This window comes from Melospiza georgiana, chromosome 13 (genome assembly GCF_028018845.1).
Source record: "Melospiza georgiana isolate bMelGeo1 chromosome 13, bMelGeo1.pri, whole genome shotgun sequence".
NCBI classification, from domain to species: Eukaryota; Metazoa; Chordata; class Aves; order Passeriformes; family Passerellidae; genus Melospiza; species Melospiza georgiana.
The window spans coordinates 12,431,112-12,458,426 of record NC_080442.1 but is presented as its reverse complement, the minus strand read 5'-3'; the positions used below and the strand labels follow the sequence as shown (position 1 = coordinate 12,458,426).

At 40.8% G+C, this 27,315-nt stretch overlaps 1 protein-coding gene across 3 annotated transcripts in view; it reads left to right on the top strand.

Moving 5' to 3' along the window:
- The window catches only part of ARNT2 (aryl hydrocarbon receptor nuclear translocator 2), a 96,376-nt gene that overhangs the window by 49,553 nt on the left and 19,508 nt on the right, over positions 1–27,315 (top strand). For all 3 annotated transcript variants that reach the window (XM_058033300.1, XM_058033298.1, XM_058033299.1), the window contains 7 exons: positions 5,614–5,716; positions 7,678–7,743; positions 8,121–8,206; positions 15,232–15,308; positions 17,224–17,358; positions 18,147–18,221; positions 22,169–22,320. In XM_058033300.1, coding sequence (XP_057889283.1) covers positions 5,614–5,716; positions 7,678–7,743; positions 8,121–8,206; positions 15,232–15,308; positions 17,224–17,358; positions 18,147–18,221; positions 22,169–22,320 — 694 coding nt within the window. The remainder of the gene's footprint in view (positions 1–5,613; positions 5,717–7,677; positions 7,744–8,120; positions 8,207–15,231; positions 15,309–17,223; positions 17,359–18,146; positions 18,222–22,168; positions 22,321–27,315) is intronic.

The window sequence follows — 27,315 nt, the reverse complement described above, 5'->3', positions numbered from 1 at the left end:
CACCTGTGTTTTGAGTATTGATGCTGTTCCTGTTGCTCATGGGTTTGCTTTCCTCTCAGTGAAGGGGCAGAGGGATGCACTTTTTGTCAGTACAGTTTTATTAGTTTTATTGCACTGATTGGTGAGTACTCTGATATGGGTATCTGCATGGTAGGTCTTTGCTTTTATGAGCCTTGCCTTTATGTAAATAATAAAACCCAGAATGCAAAAAAAAGGCTGTCCATGTTTTGGGTTTTTTTTTTAAGTTTGTATATCGCAAACTTCTTCTGGTTTATGTAAATGTGAGTTCCTGGAAGGAGAGTCTTCAAATGCTGTGCTTGCAAAGCAGTTGAGATTCTTAATGTGTTCTGTAATTTTTTTTAATATTGAAATCCACAGGGTGGATGTGTATTTATTACACTTAATAGAGCTTAAAGCACTTGCTGAGCTGCACTAAACAAGAGATAAAATTGTATCCCTTACAGTTGTGAGGCGTACATTGTAAATATTTTTTTTAATTGTTGAATTAATGCAGAAGAATTGCTCTGGCATAAGCTTATCAAGAATAATTTAATATAAATTGATCAAATTTAGGCTATTTAGCCTTATTGGAGACATTTTGTTTATGCATTTGTAATGGATCTGTTGTTTTGAAGAAGAGCTCTGTCAGCTGAGCACCTCAGTTGTGTAAAGGTGAATGCTCAGCTGTACTCTGTGCATATGTGTAAACTGATAAATGGCAGGTTCAAGAAGAGTTTCACCTTGTCTTCTTTAACTTGTTTGTCTCAAACAGTGACCTGGATCTTGATTCTCTATGAACTGTAGAGTGGTCAAAAATTTTTAAGCAGATCTTTTCTGCTAATTTCTAAGGACTTAATGTACTAATACAGAACATCACCACAGAAATCCTTTGTTCTCTGACCCTTCATTTTGAGGGTGAGCTTACATTTGGAGCTGTGTTCAGCAGCAGCAGTACCTTGACCATCACTTTGTTTTTATTTTAATTATTTCCTCCATCCTGGTCTTGCTTTTTCCGCTTTTATAGTAAGATAAAGATGGTTTTAGTTTTTATAAGGATTTTTGGATGCAGTATTCCTGTGTTCTGTTTGTCTTCCTTGAGAAGCCTGTGGAGTATTTTTGATGAACACAAAGTCATCTTTTGTTATCTTGTCCAAACCAAACTTAGTTTATCCTTTATTTTATTTTTCCTGGAAAGAAATATGTGGACAATCGGTGGCTGAGAATAATTATGAAATATCTAACTACTTCTTTGTAAGACAAGACATTATCATCTAAAACATGAAACTTGCTGGGTTGCTGAAGGTATTGAGGTCAAGGTGAGAGTCCATATATTAATTCAGACTGTTTCCCTATCAGGTTCTGTGCAAGACAGGAGTCCATCTACTGATGAGTTTGAGGGAAATGGAGAATTATATCATGTGCTTTGCCAGCAGTATTTCTGTGCATGTCAGGCCAAACCAAATTTCTTCTGAGATCCATGAGCTGGGTTTTTCCATGCTGCAGACTGGATGTGGGCACTGTAGGGTTGTTTAAGACCAAACCATTTCAACTTGGACTGAAATCTCAGCAGAAGAATGTGCTTATGTAACAACCCTTCTTTCTAGTGACAGACTGCAGCGTTCTTAGGAAATGGGAATCCAGCAGAGAAAAAAGCATCTGTGGTAGAATTAGATGTTGAAGTTTATGGAGGTTTGAATTTAAAAAAAAAAAAAAAAAAAAGACAAAAAACCAAAAACCCAACCAAACCTGAAAAATGTAAAAAGAACAGACTGTGTTTGATTACCAGGCTATAAACCTTAGCATACAGTGCAAAAACATGGAGGAAAATTTTCTAACAGGCTGGTGCTATTGTGTGAAAGTGGATTTGAGCCAAATTCCCAGATTTGAAACCCCATGAACTTCAGTAGGCTCAGGCCAATCCTTGGCTCAGGTTCATCTCAAAACATTGCAAGCACAGAACACAAGTTTGAACATTTTCAGTAGGAATTGGAGCCCCAAAACGAGAAGGTTTGTGAATAATCCAGTCACTGTTTGCACACGCAAGGGACACATCAGTGCCAACAGTGAGCATTTGCCCCTTGATCATCATGAGAATGTTTTTAGAGCATCTTTGAAAAACACCCTGCAGGAAATGTTTCTGGCATGTGTCCTCAGTACTTGAATATGTTATCTCTTTGCTGGTAAGAGCTTTATGTGGCTTCTCTGATTCTACCCAAATAATGAGCTTGCCCATTGTCCTCAGCTCCGTGTGCCAGCCCTTTCCTGTCACAGCAGCTGACGTCAGGTTCCTGGATCACACTGTGGTTTCCTGCTTGGAGAACAACTGCTTTATTGCAAGTTGAAGCAATACTGCCTTCTGGATGGGGACTGTAGTGGGGAGATTTCAACAAATTATCAACTATACCCAGACCAGCCAAAGAGATTTATGCGCCCATTTTAATCAGCATTGTGCTCATTTGTTTGCTTTCTCCTTCTCAGCAGAGCAAACTCTGGTTTCCTCTGGGTTGTGCAGCTGCTGTAAAGGGCAATAAGGCAGCAGTGTCAGTCACAGCAGTGCTCCTGCACTTGCTGCATCCCAGGGTTGTGTCTGGAGCTGGAGAGGGGAAAAGTTTAACACCAAAATGAGCTACATGCAATTAACAGTTTATGGGGAAGCTTGTAAAGGATCCAGCTGGTGGTGGCACTGGGCTGTTAAATGGCTCTTCTGAAGAAACCAGAATGAGAAATTAAAAAAAAATTACACACATGCACTGTTCAGTTAGCAGAAGTTGTCAGAGCATCCTGGAATATTTCTTATTAATAAGAATGTAATTTCCAAGTTCAGCATCACGTGTGCTTTGTGTTTGTCCCATGGAGAATCCTAAATGAGCATTTACCACAAAGGATGCTGGAGAGAACACAGGAATACTTTATGATTCTGTGACAGAGCTATCACCAGGACATGCCAGCTGAGCTGCCAGTGTGATTAAGGTGCAATTTATGTCAGTTTGCTTGATTTAGTCTATTAATCTATAATTAATTATATATCGACATTTAGCTATGATTAATTTATAATTCTTCCTCTTTTAAATATAATTTGATCATAGGATTCTAATGGCAGATGAGACACAAACCGCTTGTTCTATTTCAGAATCTGTAGTGTATTGTTAGAGCTCTGCAAGGTTGACATATGCATCCTGGACTATTGAAACAAGCTGCAGAGAGAGCTTTGTCATAATATCAGTACAGCAAACATTTCTCTGACTCACATACCCCCTGCAGTGATTTTGTAAGTCAGGGCAAAATTTAGAACTCTATTTGTTATCTGGTACATATTTCAAAGACAGTGCCAAACAAAAAGCTAAATTTAAAATCTCTGGCTTTTGTTGTTGGGGGTTCCAGACATGCCAAAGGAACATGTGTCAGCAATTTTAGGCTTAGTGGCCACGTAATTGTGAAATATCTTTTTTTTTTTTTTTTTTTTTTTTTTTTTTTTTTTTTTTGCTATAGATGCTCTTGGATGACAAAACCAGAGAAATTTCTATTTCTATTAGCTGTTTGAGTTACATTCACTGTCTGTGCTTTTTGATTAATATTGGTGTCTCTTCAAGAATTTGTATTGGAATGAAAAAAGAAAGTTCACAGAAAACAACTTTTCTTTTGTTTGCATGTATGACAAAGTTATTTTGCCCTAAGAGAATGTTGCTTTTAGGGATTTGATTTGACTGGCCTGTTGACATGGACAGCCATTGGATCCTGCACATCTATTCTGTCTTTATGTGCTTTATTGTATATTGCCTTCATTTGTGAATGAGTTTCCCTCCTGCCTGATGGTATTTTATTTCTCTAAACTGTCTGATTAGTTGGTGGCATGGGGAAACAGACTGTGACTTTGGCTGTAGAAAATGTGACAGACTGTCCAGTGCAGGGGAGGGAGGTGTGTTAAAATTTCAGCATCCTGCATCGTGGGGTCAGCACAGGTGAGCTGGGAAATGTGCTGTGATTTCTTCCCAGCTCACACATGGATCACAGACCAGGATTAATACACAGCCCAGTGCTTTAAAGTGAAGCACCTTTAGGAGTTGTTCCCCAGGCTTGCTGACTTCTTAACCATCTGAGGAATACCTTGGAGATAACACCAAGTGAGGTCTGACCTTCTGTTGGCAGGGTGACTTTCCTCCAGAAGGAGTTTCCTGGAGAATACCTTAATACTGAAACACTGCTGCCTAGTTCTTTATCTTAAAAATGTTATGTAATGGTGTTGTTCCTAATCATGGATGGAAGTAAATATTTAGAGGTAGAGTAATTCTGAACTTAGTCTTTGGCAGTAAGTTTATTTCAGAACTTCATTTTTGGACAGAGACTTTTAGGTCAGTCTGGTGTGGGAGACTTTGACTGTGTTCTGCATGTTTTCTTCAATTCAGTACAGACAGAGTAGGTGCCTTACATTGTGTAAACCTGGCTATTTGCACCACAGTGAAGGCTTAGGCTTGCATAGTTTCAGTTACTGAAGGATACCCACCTTAAACACGTGGATTTGCTCATGGCCATGTGTTGTCAGCACTGGTGGCTGTCATCTAATGCCTGGCAGCTGTTCCTCTGCATTTCTCTGGCCCACTGTCACTTCTGTGGCTGCATCCAGCCCTTGAGCCTTGTGGAACTGGTCCAGTGATTAATTTCTAGTCTGTGCTAGGTTTTGTAGTCATTTCTTAGCGCTTGAGCTGTAGATGTGAAAATCCATTCTGTGAGTTCTTTGGAGATTAGCAGAAGGATTCTGCCTGATACTCAAATCCCTGATCTGAACCTGTCTATAGTAATCAATCTTCTGTATTAAATGAAAAAATTAATATGTTACCTCCTTCATACCTTTGCATGCATTCCCTCCCTCCTGTCCTCACTTGAGTTGATTTGGTGGCTGTCATCCCTTTGCCAGGCTGTGCCTCTGGTGTGTGATTCTGGGATTGTAGGGAGCAGGGTCTGGACCTTGCACAGCCTTGTGCTGCTGTGTGGTAAATCAGATCATCTCACTGATCTGTCTGAAAAGAAACTTTAGAAATGCTCTTGACATGTCGGTTTTTAATAATTTTAAAAGGGCTCTAGCACAAAGGCTGTTGTGACAAATCCTGTATCTCATCATCAAGGAGAAAAGTTTGGTCTTTTGTGCATCGCACCACCCTGACAGCTGTGACTGAGGTGGTGCTGTGGTGAGAGTGTTCTGGATAGGCACAAGCACAGGGAAAGAGCAGCAGCTGTCAGGGGACTGATAAATGTTGCTTTATCCACAGTTCTGGTAAAGAGTGGAGCAAGCAGAGCAAGTCAAAAGCTGTGCCTGCTGTCATTGCCTTGTTTGCCTCCAGGCACTTGACTCTGCCCTGGAAGTTGGTCTTGGGCCAGCTGAGAAAAGAGCCATCACTCCTGTGGCTCAGAGTCAGCTTTGCTGAAATATTTAGTTAAACCAGCACATAACTGATCCTCCCCTCTGAGACCAGGATCAAGATTTTTTTGTTGTTGGTATTTTTTTCCCCCTAAATGGGCTAATGGCATTCCGCTCATGAATTTCCTGTTATCTTAGTTTCTAATAAATGGAATTAAATTTATGTACTGAACACCAGTTGCTCTTCCTGGCCTTTCTAGGACGAATCCTGGACTTGAAGACAGGGACAGTAAAGAAGGAAGGCCAGCAGTCCTCCATGAGAATGTGCATGGGATCCAGGCGCTCCTTCATTTGCAGGATGAGGTATGCATTTACCCTGTGCTCCATCAGAGTTCCAGTCCTGTCTCAGCTTAGAAAAACATTTTGTTGCACTAATCTGGCCTTGATTACAAGCTAAAGCTCTAATGACACGCTGCCATGAAGTATTTCTAGAATACTTGCTTTAGGAACTGGAGTGAAACTGAAACTAGTCTTCCTTATGGACAAACCAGCAAAACAGCACCTCATTTCTGTTGTAGTTATTCTTATGAGTGTGGGGTGTAAGTTCCTTTTTCCAGAGAACTTTTCCAGAGAACAGCTTCACCCCTGGAATTTCAGCCATTCTTTTCTAGTAAAGTTACTCAAATCGATACCTTGGGAACAAAGCTTTCGCAAGTGTTATGAACACCCAGCTCTGTGTATTTTTTCAGCAAACCAAGAATATTAAAAGAATCTTAAAGATAAACAAGAATTCAGTTGCAAACCTGCCAGCTATGTAGGAATTAGCCTAAGCCTGGTATGAATTAACCAGATGTCAACTGGCTGATGTTAGATAAATGAGTAATTGTTAGAGGGTTTTTTGATTTGCAGTTTTCCAGCTTCTCCTGCATTGTTTGGGCTTCTTTAAAGAGATTTGTCTGTCCAGTGTTTTTTTGGGGGGAGCTTGTGAGCACTTCTCTTGTTTTAGTGCTAACAGGCTAAAATGCCTTTTGCCATTGCAATAGATCTGTTCTGTGGTTAGGAGGGGAAAGTACATAATTGTATCTGTAGGCTATGTCCAGTATAAATGGTGATAACAGCACTGCAAAATTCATTACAGAATGAAACACACAAAGCACATTAAAATACAGGTACCTGTACTTTGGTAGTGTGGTGGATTTTTTCCAGTCCTGTGAGGGTGCTGAATGTATGGCTCTTGGGTGCTTTTGTAGGGTGTTTATGGACTTTATACCTGCGAAATCAGGCTTCAGAGCTGTAGAACCTTTTGCACCCATAACTGGGTGAGAAATAGAGCCCAGCAGAGCAGCACTGAGAACACTGATTTTTCTTCCTCCCAAGATGCACATCATCTTGTTTGTGCAAAGAAAACCAGGCCTAGTGTCCTGTTTGCAGTTATTCCCCAGCTTTCAAAACAGTTCAGATTGCAGTCATTTCCTAGCACCCTGATTCTATAAACTCCAGTGCATGAGAGTGATTTTACTCATTTCCCTAACCCCACTGTTTTTGTATTTCTAAATCTTATTTTAGTTGTTCACTTCTTCTCCTTGGCAGTGACTGATAAGAAAAAAAAAAATTAAAGGAATAAAAAGAAAATCTTCTGGGAAGAATGGACCTCAGATAATGTGAACCTTCCTTGTGGTTTCTTCTTTCATTGTTGTTATTATTTTTCCATTAAAAATGAACTGCTTTTACCCTTCAAACTATTTACTCAGCTTCAGATGGATTGTTGAAATTTTACAGTTAGGCATACTTATAAATATCACAAAATACACATGAACAAGTGTTAAACAAAGTTAGTTGACAGTGTAAATAGTTTGATCTTGCAAACATTATCTTAATGTCCACAGACATTGTAGCTGGTGTATGGCAGTGGAATTTTTCTGTCCAGGGCAGCCACAGGAACACTGAGATTGGTTTGTGTGGATATTTGGGGCCTGACATATTTTTCTCTAGTTTTCACCCCTGTTTCATGGCATTTTGAAGTGTGTCTATTCTTTAGCCACCCTTGGGATATCAGTTTCAAACAGTCTTTATCCTGGGGGAGTGTGGAAGGGAGTCTTTTTCTAGTCTCTTTCATTTTGCTAAAATAAAGAAGATTTTTATAGCACATCTAAAAAGCTCAGCCTGTGGAAGCAGCATGTCCTACATAAACATGAATATGCAACTTTTTGCCAGGAACATCTATTATTGTCTTCTTATATATGTAGTAAGGATCTCAAAATGTCTTTTTATCGTGTGTATTTATATTCATTTTTGAGCTCTTTAAAATATCAATTCACTTTTAGGTGTGGAAATGCTCCTCTGGATCATTTACCTCTGAACAGAATAACCACCATGAGAAAAAGATACAGGTACTATTACTGAATTTACCACAAAGCAGCTGTAGTTGCCCTAAGCCCTCTCATTTGCACTGGATTAATGCCCACTCCAGGAGTGTTACCTGTACACACTGGATCCTTTTGCAAACAAAATCTCCTGCATGTGTCACTGAGATTCTTTGCCTTACACCAGCTCCAGCTCTGAATCAATCTTCTCAGAGAAATATTACAGAAAACAGGTACAGCTTGAATAGCAGCATAACAGAGCTGGCAATACAGAACCCTAGGTTGATTCTTGGGTGTTTCCAGCATAACTTACAAATACTGGTAAATAATTAGTAGCCATAGTTTGAAAGCATAAAGCTGTTCTGCATGTCAATGTGATGTTTTTGTGTTTCTTGCTCATTCAGGAATGGCCTGGGCCCGGTGAAAGAAGGTGAAGCACAATATGCTGTTGTCCATTGCACTGGCTATATCAAGGCTTGGCCACCAGCAGGTTTGTATCCCTTGTGGAGGACTGTGTGCACCACACTGTCCCTAGGAGAGCTGAAAACCTGGCTCAGGGTTCCTTGCTGCTAGAAAAACAGGGAGAGTTTTAGTGGGGTGGCTGATTAAAGCTCACCTTGAGCAGCTTTCAATAAGAATAAATCAGGTGTTGTACTCACTCAGGGCATCCCTGTTTTCCCTGTGACACCCTTCTCAATTTTGTTGTCACAGAGGACCTGTAGGAATTGCCAGTAATGCAGGATTCCACAAACTGGGGCCAAAAGTTTTCAACTTATGTGGATAAACCAATATAAAAATGGTCTCGTTTTAAGAAGGTGGACGCACAGGATTGTGTACCTCTAGAAAACAGCAGTTACTGCTTTTATACTTAAGTACTGAATTGCCAGCACCTTCGTATGAAAATGTGTAATTTCACCTCGGACACATGGAAGTTCTCAGAAATGGTGTTACTTGGGAATGTTCAGTATTTGTGATAAATTCTGTTTTGAGGCTGTTTTTCTGGGAATCAAGTCTTGGCATACCGCTTTGATCTACGGAGAAAAACATTTACCTGCTGAAACTCAGTATTACCTATGGGAATATTTACCTTTGAAAAATTCCAAGAGGAGACAGTGGAGCTCATCCAGACCTCATGATGAGTGGGGTTACCTGACCTTGGCGTTTGCAGGAGTTGAAGAGGTTGTTTGTGATGTGACAGCGCCTGCTGGCATGAGTCAAAGAATCAAACCAGGAGCTGTCCTGCCCTTTTGTGGCTGTACACCATGGCCATAAATCACATTGATCCAGGGATTATGAGTCCTAAGAGGTGGTTTGTACCAAATGTGTGCAGACAGCAGTGTGCAGATGTGAACTTCTTGTTGTTTCTTGCTGAAATGCGGTTTCGGAAGCAGAGGAAAACTGCCCCTCTTGTTGCTAATAGGATTTAATAGGAGTCAATTTTGCTTCTCTCTCAAAAGTATGAGAGCACAGTGTCTGTAGAGTGCTCTGAAAATTGATGTTTTTTTCTGTTTTGTTTTCTTCTACAAAAAGATTTAGTTTTCTATTGGTAATTCTAAATGCAGTTGAATTCAACCTTGATATACGGGGTGTCCACTCAAGAAGGTGTAGGTCAAATACGATTTTGTCTAGCCTGAATGAGAACCTTGCCTCATGTTATGGGATGTTTAAAGAGATCTGACTCTTCAGGAGTGTATGTTGCTAATACAGAGCTACAGATGCATGAACTCATGTCAGCACTAGGTCCTGATGTTGGCAGTGTGTGCCCTTCAGTGACCAGTTCTGCAGGACAGCAGCTTGGGATTAAAAGGATCTTCATACCAATGGCCAGGTATCAATCATATTGCAAATCCCAGTTGGCAATAGTGAGGTCTTTTTCCCATCTCAACTCTTCCAAAACTGTGCTGCTTATTACTTCATGAGAAGTTTTTATTTCACTAGAAGTCAAATGGGAGTTTTCATGCCCAGTGCCTCTGTGTCTCTCCAGTGTTCTGGTCTGTTTCCAGAAGGAGGTTATATCCTGTCAGCCTAGACTTTGCAAAGACAATCCAGGCCACCTCTGCTTTCCATTCTCAGAATGCATTCTCTTTACCCTTGTGGCTTTTCTCTGCAGTTATTCCTGTTTTCACTTCACTTCTCAAAATGTAGGTCACTGGCACTACACATTCTTATTTCAGATGAGATTGCATCCATCACTAGATGGATAACACAAACAATATTTCCTGTCTTGTCTGGCAGTGTAGGACACAGCATCCTTCTCTTTTGTGTGGTGCATCCTGCAGGCATCCTAAGACATCTGATACAAATTTTTATGTCTTCTAGGTTGCCTTTTTCTCACTTGTCAACTTCAAACCTTGCTTTGAATTGTGTGATGTTTCAATTAGTAATATCAATTTCCATCCTATTTCTGTTGGTTTAGCTTATGACTCTTACTGTTCCCCAAGTGCATGCTTATGCATTTAGTAATGTTGGATTTCATCCCATTTCTATTACTCCACTCCACAAAATCACATGGTGCTCCTTATGATATCCCAGTGCTCCTCCATAATGTTAATGTCTCCTAACTAATCCTTAGGGATGTTTTTGATTTTGACAGCCTTATGTGGAATTTCGTTGGTCTTTTATGTTACCATCCAAATTGTTACTTCTATTAGTCATGTCTGGGTGCCTTTTCCAGGGCACACAGAATTGAATCAGGGCCTTTTTCATGAGTGTTTATTTGCCTTCCTATTCTTCCCCACTTTGTGTTGGTGGTTGTCATGTATCCATTGACTTTCAAAGTTGATGGGAAGATCCATAGGCTGAATTGTTCCCCTGTATGTTTGAGTAAATAAGTGACAACAACACTGCATTTGTTCTCATTTCCAGTGGTAATCCCACCATAATCTGCAAAGCAAATGAGATAACTACAGCAGTAATGGAATTTGCCAAGGCTTCTCTACCCTGTAATAAAATTACTTTGTTGAAATCAGCAAGCCCTGCATGGTCTCTGGATTCTTGGGAATAAATGGGCTTGTGCTAAATCACAACTGTTTAAAAAGTCAGTGATCAAAAAGATAATTTTCATTTATTTTTCCGTTGCCAAGTGGACACTGGTATAAACTCCAGTTCTTTTTCTTTCAAAGCATACAGTGTGGCTTATATATATATGTGCACATGTCACACTGCATATACAGTAATATAAGCTAATATACAGTACAAAGATAATATTTCACAATATTATCAAATACCTTTCATCTGTACTTAGTCTCATTTGTTTAGCACTTGGTATTTTCTCTTTCTGGGTTGAATTGCATTGTCTGTGGCCAATGTTCAGGTTTTTTGGTCCCACACTGAATAAATCAGTGTTGATACAGAAGCATCAGGAGAAGAACTGCTTTGTGGTCATTATTGGTGGGATAGACTATTTGACAGTGCTGCTGCAGGGAGGAGTCTGCAAATCTGGAGTAATCTGAGTACTTCAAACAGGTGAAAATGAATAAGCTACAGAGAGCTGGTGGTGTAATTCAAGGGCTGGGTTTGTTGTGTTATGGCTCAGGTCTGTGTTCAACATGACAGCACTGGCACATCCAGCCTGCCTTTGTGGTTTTTCTCATTTGTGTGGAGCAGCAAGGCTCATGTACTGGCAGACTCTCTTCAGCCCCTTCTTCACTGAGAAAGGGGAGACAAAACAGCCTCAGCTCAGGCTGTGTGTTAAGGGTCTGTTCATTTTTCTCCACCTGAAAGACAGGTAAAATTAAGATCAAGTTTAAAACCAGGCATGTGATACCTACACACTTGTATCCCCATATGCTGGCCTCAAGAAATGAGGTGTAAACTTGGTGTGGAAGTCAAAGGAAAAAGCAGTCAGATGTCTCAGATGGAGGTTCCAGCCAGTCATGGTGTATGTTTGGTTAAATAATGAGAGTGTGGGTTGGGTTATTTGGAATGAGGTAAAAGGACCCCTGTTTTGAGGCTGGCTGAGCAGCATTCCCAGCCTTTGTCCCCCTGTTCCCAGCAAAGCTGCTCAGATGGAACTTGCGATCCTCAGCCTAGACAGTGCTTCAAGTTCATAACCAGTCATAAAACTGAGAAGTGCTGACCTTCTCCTGGGTTTTTTTTCCTGTTTTCAACTTAAGCAAGATTTAATTTTCTATTTTTTTCCCCTCTATATACCTCATTCCTGGAAGGAAATGAGTCTTCTCTGGTCCATATGATATTTTCCTAATAGGTTTGTTTTGCTTTCTTTTTGTGGCATAAGATTTGGTAGAGAGAGAAGATAAAGTCTGTCAGGAATTTGGTAGTTTTCTGGAAATCAAAGCCAGCATCTTGCACAAAAGCACATAATGAAGCAAAGAGAAAGATACATATTTTGAAACTTCAAATAAAGAGTCACAGAATAATGTTAAATTCAGATAATGTTGAAATCTTTTTTTTCTCTTTAGTTAAAAAAGAAACATTTTAGTCTTCCAAGTCAGACTTACGGTAACATCTTAACCACAGCATGCCAAAGCTGTTAGGTTATTTTAAAGTTTTGGCCAGAATCTGAACGTTTGTGCAAAGTACTCCCTCTTCCAATACAAAACAAAATAGTTGCTTGAATATTCCTTGCAGTGCTGTCATTTTTTAAGGCTTTATTTATTTTTCTAAAGAGTGGTTAATTTATTTTTTATTGGGACTTCTCACGAGATTTTTATCCTTAGTATGCTATCCACAGCCTTTTTTGTGAAAGCCTTTTTCCATTGTTTTCTGTGAGAGATAAAGTCACACAGTGTAGTTCCTTCCCTGGCAAGTAACTATCAAAAGTAATCTAATGGAGACACACATTATCAGGGGATTGCTAGCGACCACTGGACACTTAAATTCCATCTTTTTAAAGAATTATAAATAAGTTCTTTTTTAGTGTAATGAAATAAAACCATAAACGCACCAACGCTGTTCTGTGTCTCACAGAAGGTGTGGGGCAGAAAGGTAGAGAAAGAGAGCAGAAAATGAATATGCAGAAGAAAGCAGAATATGCTTTTCTGTTTTTAGAGCCAACTGGAAGCTCATTGGGGAAACTAAAAAGTTCTTTCTGTCCACACCAACACACAGTGTTGTGCTGTGGGAAACTGTTTGCTGGTATAAAGGACACTTGGAAATTAAATATAACGTCTGATTGCATTCTATTTGTGATGCTCACTTGCAGCCTAGCTGTGCCAGTTGTTGATGTGAACTCAGGCAAGCACAGCACTGTATTTATTATTTTAGAGGGGTGTATATTTGGTGTTGAGAAATAAACCCTCTCCCAGGATTACACATAAAGAATGTGAATAATTGAAGGATGTTTATTTTGTTGATGCCCCCTAAAGGTCAGTTTCGTGGCTGCTTTCCTCCAAGCTCTTACAACATTTTTTAGAGATAATGATGGTACTTGGTGCTGCTAAGGAGCAATATTGCATTGGGTTAAGAGCTGGACAAAGTGGTAGGAAGTGCAGTTCACATCTTCATTTACCTGTCCATAGTGTGTTCAATAGGAAATGTGCTAAAGCAAAAGTAAATCTCATCTACAAATAAAGACACCCAGAGCCGAATCTTTGAAAATATCAACTAAAGAATAAAGAAAATAATTTCTCTCTGTGGAATGCTGCCAGTAATAGCACCTGTATTGCAGAGAAGCTGAAAATCTTTTTATCATATTTTTTCTCTAGGCACTTTGGGAAGGGGTTGATAATCCACTGGGTCATGTATTGATTAATTCCAGGCAGACTGATTTTTATTCATAGAGGGTCTTGTGGCATAACCCAAGTAAGACATTTTCCATTTTGCTATACAGACCAAATATAATCCATCTTGGGCAAAAGGGGGGAAAAAAAAGATGAAAATTAGAACAACAGCCTCCCTTTGTCAACAGGGTGACATCAGTAATAATGTTTCTTAGCTAGGTTTAATTTTGGAGGTTGTTGATATTACTTTGATTTTATTTGAGCAGTAGCAAGTATGGACCAAGTTCCTAAAATGGTAATCACTGTTGAAAGCTACAGAGAAAAAAAAGATTATGCAAAGTGGAAGCTGTCCAGCTGTATCTTTGCTGTCCTTTGCAATACTCTCTACCACTAAGGAAATGATTGGAAAAAGCTTTTGAGGTCAGGGGAATATATTTTAAATGTGTCCTTCTCAAATGAAAAACACAATTTGAAAGGGATCTTTTGGTTAAGGTTATCCAACTGGAATGCTTACAGTTATGTCCTTAAAACAGCACTTTTTAGATGAGATAATAATGCTGCTCTTTTTTAAAGCTCCCTTTGATAAAATTCTAGTTATCACTAGGGGGCTGCAAATAATGTTGTGCACCCCAGATTGTGAAATCATTGCAGAACAAGTTTCAGTATATTATACAAAAGTATGGGGCTGTTTTCCTTCATACTTGGTGTATTTTATTTTATTGTATAGTTCAGTGAAGACCAAAAAATACCTGTAAAATGCTGTTTGGATACTGATTGTCAGATAAGATTCAACTGTTTGGATACAAGATAACATCCTCAGAGATTTCTCCAGTTCACTTAGCAGCATTTTTAGTCCTTTTTCAGAGGTGTCATTTATGAAAGTGGTGTGCTGTCATCCTCTGGACTGTCCAAAGATTGGCTTACACTGGGGATTATACATTTCCAAAATAAAGTTGTTTCTGAAATGGTAGCTGCTTTGCAATTAATTTTGTTAATGCTTTGAAGTGCCTCTTAAATGATTCACTGCCTGTTATGACTGAATTCCTTGAAAATCCTTGTGAAAGAGTTTACAGATCACTTAAAATAGGTCAGTGGTGTCACTCCTGGAAGACGTTTTTCAAGAGTTTTATACGAACTTGGTATCTCAGTGCTGGAGTTGGGAAATAGCCTTAGCTCAAGGCTTAGCCAGCAAGCAAGTAAACAGTGCTAATCTAAATGTTCCTATTTGTGTAACACTCAGATGGAAAATAGTACACATGTATGTTTGGAAGCTGTTCCTGTGTTTATAGTAGTTACTCCTGTTACAGAGCAGTGTTAGCAAAGCATCCGCATTTTTTTCAGTCTTTCAACGTAGCCACGCAGGTTTAGTCCATTATAGAAAAAAGTAAAACCAGCTGTTCAATATGAGCACAGAATTAGTGATTAATTTAGGCTGTGCCTTGTTTTTAAGGCTCATTATAAAATATTATTCACAAAGAAAAATGAACATAGTGTGCCTTCACTGACCATGTTAAGTAACGCCATGGTTCCATAACGTGCTGGTGGAGCAGCACTCATGGAAATGTTACTGTCCATCTTGGTGTATAATGGAATTTTAGTATCTGCTTTGTCTTCAGCAGCCAAAATTGCTGCTGTGGGTTCTGTGTATACATGTGAGGTATGTAGCATTGAGAACAACTGATCTGAACCCAGAAATAGTGACTGAATCATAGAGAAGAAAATGAGGTTATTTTGTAAGATTTAGAGCATCTAGGAAAGTACAGAGCCAGGACAGCAGCATCTCTGTTTACCCCAATTTCCTAATTATAACAGTATTTGTCATTGTTTACTCCAGGAATGACTATTCCAGAAGAAGATGCTGATGTGGGACAAGGTAGTAAATACTGCCTCGTGGCAATAGGAAGGCTTCAGGTAATGCCAGTCTTTCTATATACAAACTATTTCTGAAACCATGATCATTGTTCTGATGTGGTTATGAAGTATTTTCCTACTAGATTGTAACTTTTAACATGCCTCCAGTTTATAAAGTGTCTTGATGTCTGTGCAGTCAGTGACTTCTACCAGCAGGGCAAAATGAAACTGATTTTGGTGCTGGATATGTGTACTTGGTCCAGTAACAGCAGCAGAGATGCTCCTGAAGATGAGTGTGCACAGACCTGCCACTCTTCAGTGTGTGTAGGGCTGGGGGGCTGGAGGTGGTGAGAAATGTGGTGCTGCAGGTGCTGGGTTAAAGTGACCCCAGAGCCAGTGATATGCTCCCTGCCATTTTTCCAGTCATTCACTCTCTGACTAATCAACTGCTTGAAAAACTGTGATTGCAGGAGCTATCCTGAAAATGGTGAAGATAAAGCAGTCAAGAGGCACTCCAGAAATCATAGCTTTATTCTCAGCGTGTATTGTGTTATGCATTCAGATGAGATGTGAGCTGAAGGAACTGGGAAAATAAAATTTTCCTTCCTTTTTGTGCAGATGGTTGCAATTGTTGTAGTGCATTTCTGAGCAGAGTTCAGAGCTCTGAGCTAAAGCAACCATGGTGAATCTCTTTCCCCACAGCAGGGAGGACAGTTTTTATCTTCCTGGTCTGGGAATCCTGCCATGGGTGATCATATCTGAGCCTCTTGCATGATCCCCTGCACTCACTGCCATCTGCTAGGAGGGGATCACTCCTCCTGACAAGGTGGAATGACCTTTTCACAGGGGCCAGACCCATCTTACCTGAGGTGAACAGCCTGCAGATGTTAGCACATCTGCAGAGTGGCTCTCCATGGCCATGGCAGAGCTACACAAGTACTGCAGCATGGGTTTCAGGTTTATAATGCTTTCATAATTAAGAGTAATATATTCCACTAATGGAAAGAAGAACGTTATGGGGATTCATGTGTTACAATTTCCAAAGAGAAATTATTTCCAAGTAATGTCAAGATGTCTGTTACGTTAGAGGAGCCATTGTGGTATGTGAGGGCAGGCAGGAGGAAGCTCTGTGGTGGGTTAAGTCAGAAAGGAGTCAGGGTGCACAAATTAAAAACTCTTGTTCTCTAGCAGCAAGTTCAAATCTTGCATATGGTGAGCTGGCTAATCAGCTCTGAGTTAGCAAAAAGAAGGAGATTTTGCTCATTTTGCATTGTTGGCAGAGATGGCTCTGGAAGATGTAAAAAAATCAGTGGTCTCCTTTACACCTTCAGTGGGAAAGAATGGATATGAAGTGGCCTGATAGCACAGATTTCAGACTGAAAAATGGAATGGATATGAAGTGGCCTGAGAGCACAGATTTCAGGCAGAGAGCTGAAAACACACAGTTCCCTCTGGTGAGATTTGAGAAGTATTCAGAGAACTGTGTTTTTCATTATGAGCAGCCACTTCCTGGTCTAATATCCCCTACCTCAGCCTCTGGAGAACTTGGTTCAGATTCTGTAGGTGTTTCAGGTGAGGTTCATGTCACCTGAAAGGTTAGGTAATGGGTTGGTTTCCTATCCTAAGATAAGTGGACTGCACTGTCCTCTGCAAGTCATTCATTCTTGGTTGACAGAGATAGGATCCACGATGCCTGATGTGCTGCAAAGTGAGATGAGTCCAGCTGGACTTGCATCCTCAGTATATACCCCTTCCTGGGAAGGTGTGTTTGTTTCTCTGCTGTGCTGTTAATCCTCAGTAGATGCCATGGGGTGAGATATTTGCCCTGCAAACCGGAATAAAGCTGTTCTGCCGTTTATCAGTGCCGTTGTTTTATTTTACTTCCTTCAGCTGCTAGCAGTGTGCCAGCACATTCTGTCCTTTAGCTGTGTGTCAGACGTGGCTCTGGGTGACTGGTGTGGCTCTCCTGCCCTAGGTGACCAGCTCTCCTGTGTGCATGGACATGAACGGCATGTCGGTCCCCACGGAGTTCCTGTCCCGGCACAACTCGGATGGAGTCATCACCTTTGTGGACCCAAGGTGCATCAGTGTCATTGGCTACCAGCCCCAGGTCTGTGGCCACTGGGATTGTGGAGAATGGGTGGAGCTAATGCAGAAAATGCCATGTGAAAACATGAAGTATTTGTAGCTGATAATTCATACATCGGGCACTGAACGCTGTTTGTTTTCCTTTGCTGTCCATCCCTCTGCGTGGGGTATCTGTTTATACCTTTAGATCTGATTAAAATTCTAACAGCAGAGTGCTCTGAACCTTGCACAGCTTTCCAATGAAGACATTTCTGTGACAGAAAGTTAACAGTGCTTGGAGAGAGTTTTAGTCCTGTAGACCTTTGATTCTGCCAGTCTCTTGAACAGTAAGCAAACATAATTTACAGCATCTATTTTCCTTTAGGCTACATCTGCTCCTCTGAACAGGAGGCTAGTACAGAACTGAGTAGAATAGTAAATGAACCACAGCTCTTCCTCAGATAACTCCCAGCAGTTGCAATTTAGAGGCAAAAGTAGTTCCTTGTTCATTTGCTTATTCATATATTTTTTTTATTTTAAATTGCTTTATAAGAAGTGTTTTTACAAAAATTAATGCCATAAAATGAGCTGTAGTAGCAGATGTCAGTCTTTTCAAGACACCATTTCACAGGTATTAGAAAATAACTTCAACTTTTGTGTAAAAACATGGGGCATTATGCCTACAAACCTTGTTTATATGATTGATTCCTGATTAACTGAGTAATCTCGTTCAATGTGATAGATCTTGTGTTTGCAAAAAAGACTTGTAGGTCTACATGTGGATTTGTGTTGTATTTTGGGTTTTTTACATAACTTTATATTTTGTTCTAGGATCTTCTGGGGAAAGATATTTTAGAATTCTGCCATCCTGAAGACCAAAGCCATTTGCGAGAGAGCTTCCAACAGGTACTGTGTCCTGCTCCTTTTGTTCCACAATTTATTATTTTGTCCACAGAAGTAGTTTTTATCTTATTTTATTTTTATGCAGGAGAATAAGTGGCAAGATACAAAACAATTTGTTGGTCAGTTATCAATTGGTTAAGCTGCATAATAAATGGAAGGAGGGGTTGACAGTATTTTCAGAAATAAATCTTCTAGTTATATATTTGGTTTTTTGCTGCACAGAGTGAACTGTTTTGGAGATGCCTGTGTTGATTTCCGTATGTTAAGTGGTAACCAAAATTATTTATCTTCCAAGATGGGCTGTTGATTTGGAAGTAGTTACATCCCTCTGTGGTGCTGGATTGTTTGTAACTGAGTTCTCTGCTAGCACAGATGATTTGCTTTTTCATGCACCTAAATGGAGTTACACCACTTTAGATCAACATGTAATTTGGCCCTTTATCTCTGTTAGAAATTGAAATGTACAGGGAAGTAACAAAGGAAATACAACATACAGGAGGAGTTACTGGTTTGGATTCATTTTTACCATGGGCCACATTTACATCAGCTGAGTCAGTGACATTTATTCCATTGCAGAGCTTGCTGTTTCAGCTTGGTCTGGGCCATGCATTAGCAGGGCTTTCCCCAAGCTGTCTCCTTATTGCTGGGCTTTTCAGTGCCTTTCCTGCTGCACCAGAACACCCAGCACAGGATGTTTAACCTATTGCTGAGGCTCAGTTGATCTAAGTGGCTCCAGATTTTCCAGCAACAGCCAATAGCTCAACCAAGTTGTGTTGATCCATCTTGCATTGGATGCTGAGATGTATTTTCAGCTGTGAAATGGGGATATGAAGGGACTTCTAAGTAATTTGTATAGCCAACTGTTTGTTCAGGCATGGCATGCACAGACAGAGCCTCTGGGGGAAAAACAATGAAATGCTGTGCCCCTAGAACAGATTGTGAAACTGAGGTTATGGTCTCTGCAGAAGTGTTGGAGATGGTGTCAGATATTCGTGCTCCTGAGCTGTTTCTCACCATCCCCCCTTCAACAGGGACTGTCACAGCCCCATGGCCAAGTGTGGCTCCAGTTCCTTGCGCAGACTGAGTGCAAACAGCAGCCTTTTTAAATTCAAGATGTTGATTTACAGGCTGTGAGAGTTCAATGCTTTAAACAGGTCACCACATCCAGAACATCTCCTGTGCCCCAGCTTGGCTGGGGATGTGATGCTGCAGCTGCATCCTCCTGGCAGGGTCTGTCACCAGGAGCCAGCTCTTCTCTCCTGCCTGCCCTCCTCCCCACCTTCCTGCTGCCTTGGTGCTGGCATTGCTGGGAGGGCTGAGGCCCTGATTCCTTTCGCATAGGACTCCAGCTTTGGGCTGGTTCAGCTCCCTGCACTGCTGCCTGATGGCATCAGCGGCGCAGGAGCAGTGAGAACACATATGCTGTTTGTCAGCGGTGCCCAAATGATTGATTCCACTCATCTGTCCAAGGGACAGTGACAGAGAGCTGCTGGATAATGGGCTGTCAGACATCCTCTGCAGGGAATCCCTGCAGTGGTTGCCTGGGTCTCAGCAGGGCTGGCTAATGAACATTGCAGTTAATGACCTGGTCCTGCCCGTGTTCACTGCGAGGGAGATCAGGCTGTCTCTGTGCCCCTGAACTCGGCTGCTGGGGACTCCACTGTCACCACTCACTGCTGGGCATGTGCAGAAAGTGATTTGCTGGATCAGGGACCTGCGTGGCTTGCTTAAGGTCATACAGAAAGACAGCAGGAAAAAATGCAGTTAGAAATTAAAGTTCCTGCTCACTCAGTCTATGTCCAATCTATGAAAATAGTGTGTTGTTTCCTTAGCAGGCAATGCCTTCTTGCATGTATTTTTGTTCAGTACAGTAGCAGTGTGATTGGGGCTGTTATTCCCATCATGCAATAAAAGACTGAAGTAAACAGTTAAGCTTTGCACCAGGTGGTTTTTATTTCCGAAGAATATAAGAAAGTAAAGTTCAATCATTAGCTTTGAAATTTTTTGTGCTTGTTTGTTTGTGTGCTCTGTATTAAGACAGTTCAGGATTTTCCCACCAGCGATCTCTCTGCTTTATATATTATTACAAAATTACTGTTTGCTTAATCAGGGTTTCAGGGTAATAGATCACTGCCATTTGTTTTACTATTGTTAGTTTGAACTTAGAAATCTCTTAATTAAAAAGGTAACTGTGATTCCAAATAAACTCTTTTTTTGTTTTCTTAAAACCTGAAAGCTTGACACTTCTTTTTTGCTGACAGTATCAGAACCAGGCTGGTGCATAACAGAAGAGGGAGGGAGGGAGGGTGGGTTTTGCAATTTTTGGTCAATTGCCAGTATCTATCTCAGAGCTTTATTTCCTTGGGAAGATAAATTCATTCATCAGGGTGGGAAAAATCAGGCCAGAATAAGACAGTCTCAAGGCTAAGACAAACAAATACAGGTTAATATCAAAGGGTCCAGTATACAGCTGTTAGATACCCAGTAGAATACTATTCAGATTGCACACTCTACACCAGCTCTGTGGTTTCTGCCCTGGGTGTGGTAGTAGAAAGCTGCTGATAAAAGAATGTTGCCCAGTGAGCTCAGAAAAACCCTGTTAAAGCATTAAAAACCCCCAACAAAACCAACAAAAAGTCATTTATTTCAATATGTTTTTGAGCTTTCCTGGGCTTTGCTAAAGGTTTTGTCTTCTATTTGCATTCTTTCCATTTAGTCCCATATCCAGTTGATTAATTTGAAGTGCAAACCTCTGAAAAAAGCAGGATTGGAACATTTTTCTTAATCTAATTGCTTGTCAATGAAGACAGAGGGTAAATAGTGGGACTTCTACTTTTAGAGAATACAGGCTGCAGATAGCTAATAAAAAGTAAATTCCAGATGTTAATGATTAAGAATCCACAAGATGTGGTATTTATTTGCCGTAGACCTTCCCTTTCCTTCCTTGAGGCAACCCTGAGATAGCCTGGTGGAAAAGCTGTAAAATATAAACAGAGATAGGCCAGGTAAGTGCCAGCTGAATGACTTGAAACCATGGAAGTTTTCTTCTGGCTTAACCCCAGATTGTTGGATAACACATGAAATGCAGTTGCAGGGCCAGTGTGAGAAGATTGGTTTGAATGTCCTTTAGTTGGCTGCTTCTTAATCCTCACTTGGTGCGCAGCTGTTGACTTGAGCAAAACTTCAGTTACCAAACTTAGACATTTGAATTTTTAGTTACAAACACATAACCTGTGCAGGCAAGGAGTTTATACTGTTAAAATGGGCAGTGGCTTATCAGTGTTCTCTCCATTCAAACACTGGCTCACCCTTTTAAGCCAGAAGCAAGTGATTCTTGTTAGCAATTTGCCATCCTAGAGAATCTTTTAATATGTTTGGGGTAGGGGGGAACCAATCCCCGGTTGTTTCTAGAAAAACAAAAAATAAACACCACTGTATTTAAGCATTGTCCTAAATTTTGCTGCTGATTTTTCACATATATTAATTGTATAGCTGGGTATCCAAGCAGTAAAGCAGTCAACCTCAAAATGGCTTTTCTTGCAGGCTTTTGTTTAGCTGCAGTGATTGGCTTATGGTTTACAGATGAACATTTAAAAGATCCTCAGTTTGGTTTCTGTCAATCTCTTGATAAGTGTTGCACATTAAAACATTTTTAAAGTTTCTGTGTTGGGATAACAGCACAACCTGATGATTGTCCTGAGTCTGTATTCTTTTTCTAAGCTGGCTGGAAATTGGCATTTTATGTGACAAAGCATGAGGATTTCATCCTGAAGGAGATAGCTGTAAACATGGATAGGATTTTGCGTATTCTCTCCAAATTAAAAATTCCTCTGCTGTCCCCGTAGCTTTCTGGAATTCAAGTTTAAAATGCACCAGTTGCTGCTGTTGACTGTTCATTTGCACAGCAGATAGCAATCTCCTGTTACTAACCTTTCCAAATGGCTTTGCAGGTGGTGAAGCTGAAGGGTCAGGTCCTGTCTGTGATGTATCGGTTCCGCACCAAGAACCGGGAGTGGATGCTGATCAGAACCAGCAGCTTCACGTTTCAGAACCCTTACTCTGATGAGATTGAATACATCATCTGCACCAACACTAATGTCAAGTATGTGCCTTTCTGGGTGCTCCCCTCCGTGGGTTTGAAGGAACTGTAACCATTCTTTTTCCCTGTAAAGCACATCCCAGTTTTTTAACAGATACTTTTTGTTTCTCTCTAACAGCGCAGGCTGTAACAGGGTTTTGCTGCATCAGGAGATCTCCCAGTGTAGCTATTTCTCTGTGTCATTATCCTGTGGTGCTTCCAGGGCCTGGCTGCACTGGGGGGAAATGTCACTTATCTGTTATGTCATTAGACAAGGCCATTGATCTCAGTCCAGGCTGCCTTGAACTAATGCAGAGCTTCCAGCAGCACAACAGCTGTCCTGGTACTGGAGGAAGGTTAGCCTGACTCCTGAGCCAAGAGAAAATTCCATGTCCATGTTCATACCATTCTGTATTCTGGGCTCTTCTGCTTCAGCTGTGTCTATTTTATGACCTAATGAACCTGGCAGAATTATTTCCTAGTAGGTTTGATTGGGAAGGGTTCCTGATAGTTTAGCTTTGATAGAATATCCCCAAGTATGGAGGTGATCCAACTCCTTATCTTAAGAGGAAAATGAAATCATCCTGCCTTGGAATTAACATTTTCAAAAATCTTTCATTTCATGGCCTCTTGGGAGGAAGTCACACTCAGAGTATGGTGGAGGTTGATCTCTGTGGACTGAGCAGAGATGCTTTTGGAGCCTGCTGAGTTCTCAGCCAGTAACTGCAGAACCTAATCTGGCCTTGATTGCTTTATATTGTGAGTTTTTTTTTAATAAATGTTTCTTCTTTCCAATATAAACTTAATCTATTCTTAAAACTAAATCTGCTTCTGGTCTGACCAGAGATTTTTTTTTTTGCCAAGTCTTTAGCTGGGAGGAAATTACTGAGTTTGAGATCTCACCCTTAGACCATGTATCAGAAATGCTGCACGAGCAGTCTGCTGCTGGAGGTGCCTGCTGAGAGCTCCACTGCAGAACCAAACCCCTGGGGCTTTGGCACTGGGGTTTGCAAGTGCCTCTGGGCATTCCTTGTCTTGCTTCTTTGGCCTTGGCTCATACCTGGACTGGAAGAGCTGTGCATTCACTTCCATGAAACCCAGCATCACAATTGTTTTCCTCTTTTTGTTTTTCTGCATACCCAAAAAGTTGGGTTTAAACTGAATAGTTAAGCTCATTGAAAACAGGCAAATGTGTTTTGAGATCAGACAGCTTGTCTGCACTGTGCATCAAAATAGCTATTTCCACATTTCTGCTGTCCCATAATACTTTTTCAAATAATTTGTATATGCAAAAACAGGCCTGCAAAGTAAAAAACATCTTCTGAGGTTTGTCCCAGGCTGGCTTAATTGTGCTTTGTTCCCAGGAGGCCACGGATGAAAAAGTGGGGCTGGAGGCTTATGTTGTGTTGACTCTGGGAATGCTTTTTGTGAGCCTGCCCTGTACAGTTGAGCTTGGCACCACAGCCCTCCCTGTGATGAATAGCACTGTGCCAGCTCCTGGCTCTGCTTCCATCTCTCTTGCTAGCTTTGAATAACAACCCAGAAATGCTGACCTAATATGGAAGCTGCCTGCTGCTACTTTGACAGAGGATGTTCCCTCTTTCCTGTCATGTTGAAAATGTTCTGAAATGGGCAAGATACAGCCCATTATACTCCTGCTTTTGAATAGTAGAAAGAATGCATTATTAGACTGGTTTTGGTTTTCCCCTTATTCTCTCCCAGCTCTCAGATTTCCAAAGAGGACTTACTGTAAAGTACAGCAGTTCCTGCCTGTTTCTGGCTATTTTTTTCCCCCCACATTTGGGGTCATGTTTTGATTTCTGATTTCCTAGCTGCCCTGAAGAGTTGTACGTCATGGTGTAGCTGTGATTTCCAGCTGCTCATTAAGCTGCTGCTGGGACTGGTGGTTTGGCACCAGCCCTGCTGTGTGTGGCCATCCTTACATGGACCTGGAAGGTGCTCTGTGTCCTGGAAGGTGCTTCCCATGGAGACCAGGCAGGCATGCCTTGCTCTGCCCAGCTGAGGCCACGGAGACAGATTTGATATGCCTATCACGGTGGTAACCTAGGCAGCCCCATAAAGAACAGGCTTGAAGTGGTTAAAAATTCAGCATGAAATCATAAGGACAATGTAGCCAAAAAAAGGGGGTTTAAGTCAGTTTTTAACTGATCTGTGTGTTGTTAATGGAATAGCTTAAGCTGGTCAGTGAACAGCATTTTCCCAAAAGACTGTAGAGGGCAGTGGTGATTCCAGTTGTGCCGGGATTCATTGATTTTTACTGGTATTTTTTGGCTTAGTTTGGTTGTTCTGTTTCTTTTTTCTTTCTTTCTTTCTTTTTTTCCCCTTTTTTAAAAAAAAAGATACTCCTTTGGAGCTTCACACAGTGAAATGTCCAAACTTGCTTTTGGTACAGAAGGATAAGGAAATAATTAGGTTCAAATGTTCACTTAGTTCTTTGCAAAAAAAAAAAAAAGAAAAGAAAACTTCTCTCAGTTTCACTTGGGTGTAGTCATCCAAGAGAAACTTCCTGGAGAAATGAAGCATTTAACGTTTCACATTTGTGCTGTGCTGGGCTGTGAAGAAGAGTCCCCTGTTTGACCACGTCTTCCTGTGTAGTTGGGACTATTTGATTTCCAAAGAGAAAAAATAATTGTTATCAGTATTTATTTATTATACAGACAGAGCAGTGTTTGAATCAAATAATGTTGTGGCGACAGGTTATATAAAGGTCTTATATGTATATATATATATATATATATATATATATATATATATATATATATTGATATGTATATACATCAAAATAAGGAAGAGATGTATTTTTGTGGGCTGTGTGGAATATCTGATGTTTCATTTTTGGAAGCCACAAGTCCTGTGCTGCACTGTGTGAATTTATGAGTCCTGTGGTTGCCCTGAGTCTCAGGATTTGTTGTGTTGGAGTGAGCTGGCCCAGGTCACTGCTGGATGAATCAGCCTGTGGGAGAGATGCTTTCTGCTCTGGCTTCTCCTGGGCCAAAACACTAAAGAGATCAGCAATGCTGATAAAATTGCAGTTGGTGGTGGTGGTGGTGGTAAAGACTTTCTCGCGCTCTGGTGTCATCTGTGGTCTGTCTGACACTGCTGTTAGAGCCTTCCCAGGGCTGAGTTGAAGCTCTAGGCTAGAAGAGGGACATACTGGGAATTTCTGAAAGAAGATTTTACAACCACAGCCCCAAGGCTTTTACTACTCTGCTTTTGTCCAAACCAGATGCAGGAAACACATGTGCCTGTATTACATAAAAATAGCTTGGTAAGGATGCAGGATTGTTGTTTCACTCCCACCAAAGAGCCTGTTAATTTTAAAGTTCAAATCATTTTTATTTCCTCTGATGCCTGGAAAGGGAACCAGTGACTTCAGTTTTCATAGAGAGAGCTTAACATCCTCTCGAATGTCAGGAGATCTTCCACGCTGTCTTCCTTTTTCCTCCATGTGTATTTACTAAAGTAGATTTGAAGTAACTGTCAAAGTCTTCAGATTTGCTGAACCATTCTTATCCAAGCCAAGGGTTTTCCCAGTTTCATACTGAACCTGTGGGTCAGTACAGACAGAATCCACTGCTGACCCAATCAGTGCCTCACTTGCTGTCTTGGGTAAACTGTAGAGCCAAGAAATTCTTCATTTACTGCTTGGACCCCTGAAACTGAAAGTGAAACCAAGGACAAATTTTGGGTTCACAGTTAGAGGGCAACTTTGAGTTTTGCCCAAAGTGATGATAATCCCTTGTTGTGTTTCATTTTTACTGTCCAGCAGTTGGGTGGCTGAAGGGACCTGCCTGTCCTGTCTGCTGTTCAGCCTGTTCTGCTGGCTGTCAGAAGGGCTGGTAGGATGGCAGGGTCTGAAGCAGCCCCAGCAGCAGCACTGAGCTCTCCCTGGTTGATTGCTCCATGAATTGCTGCACATTTTCTTAAAGTTTCAAGCACCATTTAAACTATTTATGCAGTAGCAGCCAACAACAACAGAAGATGCTACCCTGGCTTTGCATTTCAGTCCTAATTAAGTGCAGTGTAGCTTGCACAGGGTTTGGTAAAGATACACCCAACTATTTGGTTTTTATAGGAAATGGATTTTGGGTGGTTGTTCCGAAAGTTCAGTGCTGTTAGCACAGTGTGGTGTTTATATTGTAGTGCAGCTTAATGAGTATTAGAGATGAAAGATAGAGAGGGGAGAAGGAGCACTAAGTTAGAGAAGTGCCTACAAAACAAATAACGAGTGAGTGTGTGCTGTTTGGTTTGGCTCATTTGTATGTATATGGCTGAATCAAGAAAACATTCTTTATAAGGAACAGAGGAGAGCCTAATGTGCTGTTTATTGACACATGCACCGAGTTGGTGGTAATAAAAACAAATGAAAGAGTGTAATTAGCTTTCACGTTAACGACGGGGTTTAATGGGTGTTTATTGTCCACGGGGTGGGTTTTAGAAACTTCCCCATAGATTCCCCACGATTCAATTGCCTCCTGTAGTTCTGTTGGAGAAGTTTGCATTTTCTGCTTGTGAACAAAGAATGCCTTTGCATTCCGGAGGTAATTTTTAGGAATTTTCTGTTTGCTAAAATAATAGGGAAAATCCTCTAATGGTTTGGGGGACTGCCTTTTTTTGCATGTTACTGCTAGGACAATCATTCCCTGTATTATGTGTTCTCACACTGTAAGGCTTGCAGAAGGCTTCTGGCCACTTACTCCGACCTGCTGTTTGTTGCAGGACTCAGATTTTTGCCATGGAGCATAAAAACTGACCAAAGTGTCTCCTGGAAAAGCTTCAAGGGATAGTAAAATGTGTTACTTACTTCAGTGGCTTGTTTGAGTGATTCCTCAAGTTTCCACGAGTTTGTGTCTAATTTGTCATTTGACTTTGCAAGTTTGTCTCTCAGTCCCTTGGCATTTGAATCTATTTCAAAATTTAAAAGAAGATTTGGATGAAAATCTAAAATTTTAACCTGTGGCTAAAAATACATTGTAATTTTCCAGAATTTCAATTCCA